Below are 12,005 nucleotides of genomic sequence, written 5' to 3'. Positions count from 1 at the left end.
TTCCCAACATGACTGTGAAAGAAATACTGGATTTTTGTGGGACTGAATTGCACTACACACATTTCATCAGACAGGGCAGTCTGCTTGCACAAACATGGTCTAAGAATCAGTCCTCTGTTTCCTTCATGTGTTGTTTTTTGTTGTTGGTTTGTTTCTGTTTTTCTTACTAGCCAGGTTTGTGTGTTATGGGTTGGGTTGGGCTTGGTTTGGACTTAGTTTTGGGTTATTTATGTTTTCTAAATTATGAACTCCTAATGTGTTCTTCTGGGAGCTATGGGAGAAACTTGATTTAAGCAAACTAAGAGAAACATTCAATTCCTCAGGCTTTAAAACACTACTAAAAAACTGTAGTATCAGTTCTGAATATGCATGTTGCAAAACAATTTTTATTGAAAAGAAAATGTTGATTTTAAAGAAAGAGCCAAGGTGCTCTGAGGCCATTGTCTTTGCTTGTTCTCAGAAAAGTCAGCTTTTGATAAGCATAACCATTTAACACCTCAGGTAATATAATTGCACTGAAAACTTTGCCAAACTGGTTGTTTACAACATGTTCTTCTTCCTTGAAAAGTGTCACTTCAGAGGATTTTAATTGTGTCTTTGATCCCATAAAAATGAGCAAGTGAAGGTTCACATCAAATCTTCCCCCACACCTCTCCTGTGCATATCCTTTACTTGGAGAAGTTTCTAAAATTTAAGAACATTTAAGTGTTGGGTTGCTGTCTGTAGCAGTGCTCAGTGAGGGACAATACATTTGGTGTGTCTGTTCAGAGATTCCATGGCTTTTGTGCTTAACTTGGTCTGCTGCGCTGGCTGTTGGGTTCTCTTTTAACAACTTTAATATTAAACACCTTTAAAGTAACTCATTAGAATGCACATTTCAGTATTTACTTGTCATCTAAGACACAGTGGCTTGGATGCCTGTCAGGTACCTGGAATCCTTTGTCATTATGTAGCACTGGAGGGTGGCAAGTCTGGACCTTGGTCATGGTATTTCCATGTCCTTCCTAAACACCTGAGGCTCACACACTTTGAAATGGAGGAGGAAGGCTCAGGTAACTTCTCCATGAGTTGATTTTTTCCCATGGCTCTGCCCAAAGACCTTTGTTATACACATGTAGCAGCCTCCTTAGTTTTACAGTCTGCAACTATAGCTTGCCCCATAGATCTGTACTTCAGATACAAATTAGATTTAAAACAAAAAAAAAAAAAACAAAAAAAAAAAAAGGGGATAAGATAATGGACATTATTTTGAATTTCCAAAGTTGTCCCCCTGTCTTAAGTGGGCTACAGCAGGCTTTTCTTCAGGTAACACAGTATGTACAACATTCTGTATGGTCATGCCTTAAAAAGTAAAATACTTCTCCCACAGAACATCATTGTGTACCAGATGTAACAGGATGTGGGCTGCATGGTTCTAATAGCCAAGATTACAGCTTTCTCAGGGTAATGCTTTGCTTTTACTGGTATTTATTGTGCTTTATCCATTGTATTCTTTTTCCACACTTCATACAGTACCAAGCAGGCAGTTTTTCCCATGTTGCTGTCCATTTGCCTCCCACAAAAGCAGTAGCTGGGGAGAGCTGTGTGTTTTCAAGCCTTGCTGTTGCAGCACAGTGTAATGACTGCAGAAGACCACACGTGAATATTTTCCACTGCAGTGCTGAGCTCTATCAGTAATGCTGAAGGGGGCTGTAAGTGGTCCCCTGGGCTGCATTTTGATTAACTACTTGACTACTGCTTGAATTCTCCCAAGACTGCATTGATTTCAGTAGTGTTAATGGAACATAGCAGCACAGCTGGTGTGAGGATGGGCTAGCACTAGAAAAGTTAATTTTCTTTAAATCATACCAATACTTTGCTACTGAAGTTTCTGCAATGTTAGTAGAAAGCTATTTGTGCTCTTCATCTAAAATCTTGAAATCTTTAGCTCATTACATTGAATATACTGATGGTGCTTCCAGCTCACATTGTAAATTCTCTCTAAAGAAATCATACTAGTCAGAGATTAAATTGTGAATTACATTGAGAACGTGTTAATTAATGGGAGAAGGGAAAGGAGACCTTAACTACAGTGTTATGTGTAACTGTAGATAACAGATTTCAGAATTGAAAAAGACACAAGAGAAGGGTTTCCTGAGTTAGAGTAATATTTTTATTTAATGATCAAAATGAGAAAGAGGACAAATAGATATAAAATTTATAAGTAGACTTAATTGGATGTGGTTGTCTTTTAGTACTAGGGGGGCTCCTGATTTTATTTAGATATGCTGAGGGTAAATGCTATGAGTTGAGCTATTATCTGTGCTATATGTCACCAAAGCATAGCCTAATATGCTTTTTTTTCACTACTCTAAAGATCTGGGGTTTAGCCTCGAGGTTCCAAAGTATATAAACCTTTGTGTCATGCTAAATTCCCTAGCAGGCTAGATAGGCTGGTGGTGTCACAGTTTGCAATTTCAACAGTATTGTCTTTTATTTTGCCTATTTTTTTTCATTTTTTATTTTAAAATTTTTATGATAAATGAATGCCTCTCAGTATGCAGTAACTCCTTATAACTTGTACTCAGTTTAGTATCTTAGCAGATTGTCTTTTAACAGATGGAGAAAAATTGAAGCAGAATTTTTTGTCTCTTCCAGATGATGCAATACAGGAAGGTTACAAAATATGTATGTAGCACTTACTATCACCTATTTTTACTGTTTTTTTAAAGACTAACTTGGAATCAAACAAAAAAAACAACAGCTCCTTACCACGCACTGCACTTTTAACAACATAATTCCCTCTTTAGTCTTGTTCTATAAAACAAACTAGACCTGTGGACATGAAGAGATGATGAAGATCAGTACCTGTGAACTGCTGTTTCAAGAGGGCAGTGTCAAAGGGATGGAGCTTCAGCTCTTCAGCTCATACAAAGCAACAAGGGAGAAATATCTTTCTTAACACAAGTGAGGTGGCTTAGCTGAAGTCTGCCAACTCATCCATCCTGATGTGCCAGACTTTGCACTGAAGTGCCCGGTGATTGTTCACAAGTTGAGTTTCACGTGCTGTGCACTAACAATCTCTGGTGCAGAGCTGTGTATCTGTCTCTACACAACCACAGACATTTGCAAAGTGAACCTGTATTTCCTTTCTAAACATGGGGATGGAGTTTTGGTTGGTTATATATTATTGACTATCTCAGGACCTCACAGATAGAGCACTGTATTTTAAAAGATGTTTTTTTTAATCTAGAGTTGCTTGATGTTTTATCAAAATGTTCTGGTTTTTTTCCAGGATAACCTATAGCAACTGTGTGCTCTAAGGTTTATAATATGCTCACATACATATTTTCAATGTCAACTCATTGACTTTTAATGTAACATCACACAAGATAAATGTTTAATAAGTGTGTCTTTGCATAGCAGCAGTCAAGAGGAAGAAAGCTGTGCATGACTTCAAAAGCACTTAGGTGTCTGTAGAATAGGAATTAATATCATGGCTCACACAAAACTTAAGAGAAAAAAACCTTTGTATTATCTACTGCTGCTTTGTACTGACATGACAGTTGCTTTATTTCTGACTTTTTTGGCTGTGAGTTGTAAGTTTTAGCTGGGAAAATATATCTCAGAACCTGTATTTTAAATTATATAAATCCTAATTAAAGATAAAAGTCCTTGTGGTTTCTCAAATGCTATTTTCCAGCAGAAGTAACTTTAATGTCTGGTTTAATGTATTTTTTCCCCTTCAGGAAAGAACTATCCAGTGTGATTTTGGCAACAGCATTATACTTTTAGCCAGATTTTTTTAACAAGAATGTTCATAAGATATTGGGAGGTTTTTTTATCGTCTCCAAATGATAAGAAACTTTAAACTCTTGACTTGTGTTTTAATATTTGTTTTTCATGCTTTGGAAGATCCAGATGTGTAGATGAGCATCCTCAGGGTTCTACTTTCTTCATCTCCCCTGTCTTAGTGACCCATCCAAAAGCATAAATTGCCAGTAACTGGTTGTGCTTGGTCCCAGCTGTCCATGAGATACACAAGATTTGCTCACCTCTGGATTCCTTTTTAGAAAGAGGCAACTCCATGGATGATCAAAACCTGTCCCCAAAAAAGGTAGTGAGCTGGTTTGGCAGTGTGGGCCCACACTGAGCTAGGGGAATACTGCCCAACCCTTGCTGCTGCTTTTCCTGACCCAGCTATGTGGTGTGGTTTGAGGATGTCAGGCTGGTCTGTTAGTTTGTAGCAGTGATTTTCTGTTTGAAGAGGCTGGCCACAAATCAAAAATTCAGGTATTTTCTAAGGATGTTTCCTATGTTTGCAGCCATAGTTCAGAACAGGTATTTTAGCAAGGGTGGGGAAAGGAGCCCACTGGCTGTACCCCAGAGGCTCCAGCATCTCCCCTGTGCCTAGCTTGTAGTGAGTGGATGGAGGAGCTGAAGTGTAATTCCTCATGGTTTAGGCTTAGCCAGCGACAAAGAACCATGTGTCCACTCACATCAGGTACTCCTGGAAGTAGTAAAAAGCAGAAAGTATTTTGGAAGTGTTAGCAGGGGCATTAATACTTCGTTTACAGTGGTTAGAGGTGGGTGTTAGCAACCCTGTGTTCCCTGCACAGATTATTCTGGGGAGATCAAGTTTGCTGTTTGTGTATCAGCCATCCCAGTGGAAAAGCAAGAGGGGCTGCTCTGGAAAAAGCCCTGAGTGCAGCTGGTCACAGGGGAGACCAGAAGCCTGAGAAAATCTGCAGCTTATGCTGACATATATGTCTGGTGCTTGCTTTTTCCTTCTGGAAACATGCAGGGACAGGGAGAGCTGGAAGAGTTGGCTTTCTGCGTGGAAAGTCTCTGTCTGCAGCGCTGCCACAGCTCAGCTGAGGTGTTGATGTGTGTGGTGGGTGCAATCTGTGACTGTTGGATCAAGGCAGGTTTTATTCTTGCAAATATAGGGATCCTCTAAAAGCTTTTGAACAATGAACAGCAGCAAAGATCACTGCCCACCTACAAAAGCAGACAAGCATGCAGAAAGTGTTTACACAAGAGCAAGCAGGTGAATGGGCTGCAATTGTGTATCTACCAAAAATGTTGCCACTCTGGGTATCCTGGGGTGTTTTCCTCCATCCATCCTTTTTTTGAGATCACGGAATACTCATTAAAATGCAATATGATTTAAGTGAAAAACTTGGCAGGGAAGGTGTTTATACTGTAAAATAAAGAATTGTGTCCTGTTTATATGTTTTGTCCTGTACTTAAAGAGATTTCAGAAGAAGAGGGTTTGCCTGACCAACCCTCTGAACTGGAAGGCACTCGATACACTAACATAGGTAGCTTGAGACAGAAGACAAAGCTTATGGATACTTCATATTGAGAAGCTATACCTTCCAACCAACAGAAAGGGCAGAAAAGCAGCTTTTGGGTACTTTTCTACATTTTATAAGGAGCTGGAGGAGTAACGTCATGTCTAAGGAGGACTGACCATCTTGCACAGGAGGATTTTTTTAGCCCAGAGCAAGCAGTACAAAGGCTGTATGTTATGTTTTCTTAAGTGGCTTTGCTAGGGTGTGCTAGTGGCTCCTCCTCCTGCAACTGCAGCCCCTGGGGATCTGTCCTTCCCACCTCTGCTTTACTTACCCTGTAGTGCCAAGCAAATTTTTTTCTGGTTTGAATTCATAATTTTGGGCAATAACTATTTTTAACTGATAACATATCAGTGATCTAACCACGAGTCAAGTTGAATGGTAGTGTTGGCATGGTGAGGGGCCAGTAGTAGCTAAGGAAGGAGTTAGTGGAAATACATGTGGAATACCATTAATAATACCTTTTCCTTCGGAGTGTGATGATTCTCTTACCTCTCTGAAAATTGCTAATTACAACTGGTGGTTCTATATATAGTAACTGGGGGGGGAAGCAAAAAAACCCTTGAGCATAGCAAGTATAACTTGTCCAAATGCAACTGAAATTGATACAAAGACTTGATTGAACAGAATTACTCAGACATTCAGAATATTTTACCTTAAGTTCTCTACGATGCTAAAAGCTGAATTCTCCCTGTAGTTGAACTGCATCTCTGATGTTATATTATAGATTTTAAAAGACTTTAATGTTTTAGGAAGATGTGTATTTGGCATGCTTTATGAAGCCTCTGCACTTATGAGTTTCAGGGGATAAAAAAAGCCCACAGTTAAGATCACGAAATTTTTGTAATAGCATTATATTTATTACTGAAAATTGCCATCATCCTAACCATGCCCATTTTCATTTTAAGGTAGGGTTTTTTACTGTTTGAAGTGAAGCACTGATTTCAGTTTGATTCCTGAACAGCAGTAAGGCAAGAAGTCCCATGGTTATCCAGCTGTACTGACTCAGTTTAGAACCAATTTTTAAGTTGTTGATATTTCTATGTGAGTTCTTTAAGTTCCTCCTTGGAGCAGATGCAGGGGACTTGTCTGCAAGAATCCCATAAGGATAAGAAGATAAAGGGGAATATTTTGAAAGTGCTCATTGGTTTGAAATTACAAGGTCAACTTAAAAGCTGCTTTGCTTCAGTGTTGTTGTCATTGGCAGTGCAGCTCAGTTTGTCAAACTACTGCTGCTGCAGAGACTGCCAAATATGTGTCTTTTTCCTGGCATGATTCTTCTTTCCCCATCTGCTCCATTTTGCAGTTCTTCACTCATTTTTCTAGTTTTCATATTTTAAGGAAACTATTTGCAAAAAAAAAAAAAAAGGATAATACTCAAATCAGGAGGCATTTTTTGTATATAAGTCAATGTTTTAACTTTTATCCACTGATCTAGTGCTGCAGCTTTTTTTTTTCCCTGAGATCTCTAATTAGCATATTTTGGATGAAATTGTGCACTACCTGTAATAACATGGAGTGTTCCTAGGTTGATGGATGTTTGGCTTTAATGATCCTGATTCTTACCCAGGGGAAATGCTAGAAATGATGCAGGAATAATTTAGATAACTTTCGGATGAAATACCTAGAGTGCAAACCTTTTTTCCTCCTCTGCTTTTGGCAAGAATCTCTCCACTACTTTAATAATTTTTCTTCCCTTAAAAGCCTGCCTTAGAGGGTTCTGTTAAGTTCTTAGAAGAAAGTGCCATCCTGGAGTTGGTGCAGTTATGTCCTTTAAAAGTCCTCCTTTGGCTCATGGACTAGAAACATTACTCTGTGTTACACTCTTGATTGTGTTGCAGAAGTCTAGAATGATAAAATACTAAAATAGGCAAAAAAGAAAAAAGTCCTTGGGAGACCATCAGAATTTTTTTTTTCATGAGGTGCTATCTAGTGCTACTCAGTTATAAATTTAGGTCATGTTGCAACATTTATTAATTGGGTTATATATCTGATGCCAAGCTGTGGATCATGGAAAGTGATAATAGAACAGGAAGATCTTGGTATTGTGTTTAAGAGAAATATACATTTAACAAATGTTTAAGGATTGGAAACAAATTGTTGCAATTTAGTAGTTTTAATAGCACTTTGTTTAGGATGATATTTTGGTTTTAGTTATTTTTAGTGTGGATTAGTCCAGGTTCTGTAATCAAGCACTTTTACTGCAAGTCAGAGTTGCAGTCTATGCAACCATTTTATTCTGAGGTAAAACAAGCAGACTGAATTTTAGAGTTATAACAAATATTACACAGGAGGACTTGTCAGTCTGGTTTGTGGGTTCATGAAAATAAAAGGAAGGATTCATTAGACTATCTGTCAGAACTGTGAAATTAAATTCAGTTATGTTCTATGTTTCTCTTTAGATCTCATAAATGGAGCCCAAGAACAGTGTGAATTGCCTCCTATGGATGGTTTTCCTCACTGTGAAGGGAAAATAAAGGTAACTGAAGAGTTTTTGATCTTCTATGTGTGCTCTGTTAAAAATTGAACATACATTGCAAGAGGTCATTACTCAGAAAATGATGAAAAACACCTGGGTCAAAAAAGAAAAGGGGATATTTAGGAGTGTGAGTCACTTCAGCCCTGCTCACCTCAAGCCTTTAATACTGCTGCAGAGAAATAAAGTAGCATCCTGTTAAGACAGCCATCAGATGCTATATTATGTGAGAATGCTATATGCTTCAACAAAATGCCTTATTATTTGAATGCTGTCTTGCTATTCAGAAACTTTTTTTTTTCTTTTTGAAAAGCCCTCTTTTCTTCCCTGGGATGAGTCATTTGACATTCCCCTACACCAGGACTGACTGGAATTCTGTGCTTACCTCACCCCTGTCTTTTCCCTGTTTCATTAAGACATTTGTTAACAGTTCTTTCCCCTGCTTTTGCCAACAGCTCTATCTGGCTCCTCACATCTGTTAGAAGCATTTTTGCTTCCTGCTACCAGGCTGGACACTGTATTAAATGTGCAGCCAGAACTTTGGGGTTCACAGATGATTCTGTATAAATCCTATATTTTATTAACAATGCATTTGGAAATGCCAAATATTGAAAGCCATCAGACGTTGGCTGGAAAGGAAACAAACAACAAAAAAACAACTCCAAAACCTCAAGGTGCAGAGGTTTTGGGGTTTTTTTTCCCCTCCAATATAGATTTCAAGTGTAAGGATAGTGTTCTAGTATGTTCTAGTGTTCTAGTAGTGGGGGAGAACAGTAAAATTACTGACTTTTACATATCATTATCAAGTATTACAATTTATTTTTGAAAGTGGAAACAAGTGCCAAAGTAAATGTGAAATTATGTTGCCTTTTTTCTCTAATATAAAATTCTTAGGCATTGGTATTTTAAAAACAATCTTAAATCTCTGGTCTGTGTTTTGATCCATTTTTACAAAATGGCTACATGGTGACTATGTAATACATTATTTGAATACTAAAATATGACTTTATATTAATTACTTGTATCTGCAAAAATGGCAGATTCTTGGCAGAATTGGGCAGATTTCAATTTTGGTGACTGAAATGATCTGTTAAATTCCAGAGCAAGTGTAACATGGGGGTGGAGGGGAGGCTATGGAGTCAATTCCAGCCACACCCATATTTCTGCATCCTGGTTATATTCTCCTTTTGACATTGTCTCTGCTTGTCTGGCTCCCAGTCTGAATAAATTATGCTCACCTCTAGTGTGTGGTTACTTCCCCACTGTAGCTGAATTCAGAGATGGAGTATACTACAAAATATGAATAAAATTCCTTTATTTATGATTTTTATCTGGTTGGATATAGTCACTTGCAGCTTTTCTGGGTTCATTGTGAAATAGTAGAGAGTTATTCCATGGTACTTAAACCTAACAGGCTGCATTTTTGTTCTGTTGCAGTGGATGAAAGATATGTGGCGATCAGATCCCTGTTACGCAAGTTACGGTGTAGATGGATCCACGTGCTCCTTTTTTATTTACCTCAGTGAGGTCAGTAGCCTTTTAATCTGCAGAAGGGTAATATCATAGTAGCTGGATATTTTATAACTGCAAACTACTCTCAAAAGAAATCACAGCTTTCTTCAGAAAAATTCTGTCAAGAGGAACAAGTTACGTGAACAGAATTATTATGAAGGGTGTTGCTGTTATTCATAAGTCCTCCAAGTGTTCCTAGCCTGGAAAAATCTAATGGTTATACATGAAAATTTTGATAATTCACAGCAACTGATGGAACTAGTGGCTTACTACTTGCAAAGAATTGCAAGAGCCAATTTGGCTGCAGATTTGCAAGCCAATATGGATTTTGTAGTTTCAGGAGGACTGGGGAGGGGTGGCTGGGATTTCAAATTATGCATCAGAGACTCAAATGGTAAGGCAGTCTATAAGTAAGTCAGTTGTAATGAAAGTAAGTTTCTGTTAATTTATTCAGTTGACTGTTAGTCAACTTTCGAGGGCATATCTTGAAGCAGCAATATTAGTAAGATCCATATCCAAAACATGTATGTAAAGAAATAAAAAATGCTGTGTTAAATCACAAATTGACTCATTCCATTGCTATTACTTGCTTTGGTTTATTTATCAGCTATAAAGCTGGAGAAGGAAAAGATATATTCTGTTATTTATCACAGAAGCTGGACATATAGGTTCATAATCATCTGTCAGCCAAGTGGTGCTTCATGTTTTTAATGCAGATGTATTTCAAAAATTAAGATATGTGTCAACTGAATGGAAGAATCTAATATCTTTAAATGGCATTTATCATTTGGTACTTCTTTTAAATCCCAGTATTTTGTGTGACAATCTTCTCTGACCATTAGTTTTAAAAATTCAGTTGATGCTGTTCGTTTTCTCATAATTGATCTTTCAGTTTATTCTCATGGCAAATGCAAGCAGATTTATAAATCTATCTATGCTGTTTTTTTCAAGAGTCTAGGGATTTGAATTTTTTCTTTTAAGTATCAATACTGAATTTGGGCAACTCCTCATTTCATAATGGGGCAACAGCACAATTAGGCTAGGTGGATATTTGAGAACTTCAGACAAATGTCTTGTACTTTTAAAGTATTTTCCCATGGCAGAATGTAAAACTAATATTGGGTGAGTATGTAATTAACCTTGAGTTTAAATTTGGCATTCTTAATCCTGTGGTTAATTCCATGATTAATGCCCAGCAGCAGAGGTTGAAAGCCTAAAATGTTTGCTAATGCAAGCATGAAATGAAATTCTAATAACACTACAATGATGTGGATTTATGAGGTGTGTTGGCTTCTGAGAATAGTTTGGAAATGCTGTTGTGAGAGTAATTTGTCAAAGTGGACAGTGATGAAGAGCTGACGGTTCCTAGTATGGTTGCACAGCTGAATGATAAATGTATCTAGAGAGCTCTTGAGTTAAAACTGCTGATTTAAAATATTAAATGCATTAGGGTACTGGAAGGGATATTACTGCTAAGATTATTTTTTTTAACTTTAAGGTTATAGTATGGGAGTAAGATGGTTATGTACATGATTTGTTTGAAAAGGCAATATATGTATTAAATTATGCACAACCTCAGTTTGAAAAGAAAGAATAGGCATCAAATTGTTGCTTTAGCTACTTTTGCTCTTAAAATCAGCTCTACAATCTAGGGTGAGAGATGCCTGTGCTCTTTTGTACTCCTGGGATCTACTATTTTCTTCTGGAACCAGTTAGGGTGTTACATGTTACACTCTTTGTAATGCTATTTCAAACTTGTAAACAATGGAGCCTGAAATACTGCATATTGGTGTGTAATATGGGTCAGAACCACAGAGATGAAAAGCATCTTGCCCACAGTTATCCAAGAGGTTTAGAAACAAAGCTTGGGTTAAAAGCCAGTCTATGAGTATCTGTCATTTGCCCTCATTACACTTCTACTGAATTTCTACATTTTTGCATTTTCTGCCCAATAGAAAGAGCACAGTCAAAATCCAGGCAGCCCCAAGTCATCTCTTCTGCAACACCTGCACAGTGCAAATTTAGCAGTTCTGCCTCGTTTGCTTTGCTTTGCTTTGGATGGGACTCCTGCAGGAGCATAAGAACAGCTGGCTGAACACCTCCACTTTTTCTGTCTTGCCTGTTTCAGCAGAATGGCAGGTGGCTGTGGCAGCAGAATGAAAGCAAGAAAGCAGTCCAAGACATCCAGGCTTATGTTTTTTATTTAAAGCTGTCCCCTGTTCAGACTTGCAGATGGAAGTTTCAAGGATTGTTGCACTTCTGTCTTGCTGTTTTGCTGCAGGCACCGGATCACTCCTGGTGAGTGATACGCAACTGTGTGCAGTCCTCCTAACACTGTGCTAAAGCCTTTGAAAAACTGGAGGAGACAGAAATTACTTGAATAGCAAAAGCAGACTTACATGGTCTTGCATAACAAAGCCAGACAGGGATTAGAAGTAGCAAAAATTAAAAACCAAGTTAAGCTAACTCTTAAGATTTCTGGATAGTCAGGACTTGTTTCCTTTTAACTGTGATACAGACTTGCCTATTGAGAAGAGTTACTTCCTTTCAAACTTAGCATTTAGTTATGAAAAAGCCAGTTGTTTAACACTGTAATGTCACTGGCACAGTTACAATTTTCACGGATAGCATTGCCACCGGGGAGAGAGATGAAAAAATGAATTTCTAGACAGTACAAAAAT

General features: G+C 37.9%; 1 protein-coding gene across 1 annotated transcript in view; it reads left to right on the top strand.

Annotated features, from left to right (window-relative positions):
* The window catches only part of MGAT5 (alpha-1,6-mannosylglycoprotein 6-beta-N-acetylglucosaminyltransferase), a 114,008-nt gene that overhangs the window by 55,166 nt on the left and 46,837 nt on the right, over nt 1-12,005 (top strand). Inside the window, exons 4-5 of the mRNA XM_071746500.1 lie at nt 7,739-7,815; nt 9,250-9,339. Coding sequence (XP_071602601.1) covers nt 7,739-7,815; nt 9,250-9,339 — 167 coding nt within the window. The remainder of the gene's footprint in view (nt 1-7,738; nt 7,816-9,249; nt 9,340-12,005) is intronic.

This window comes from Heliangelus exortis, chromosome 6 (genome assembly GCF_036169615.1).
Source record: "Heliangelus exortis chromosome 6, bHelExo1.hap1, whole genome shotgun sequence".
Taxonomy (NCBI): domain Eukaryota; kingdom Metazoa; phylum Chordata; class Aves; order Apodiformes; family Trochilidae; genus Heliangelus; species Heliangelus exortis.
The sequence above is the reverse complement of the archived record's forward strand: the minus strand, read 5'-3'. Positions and strand labels throughout refer to the sequence as shown.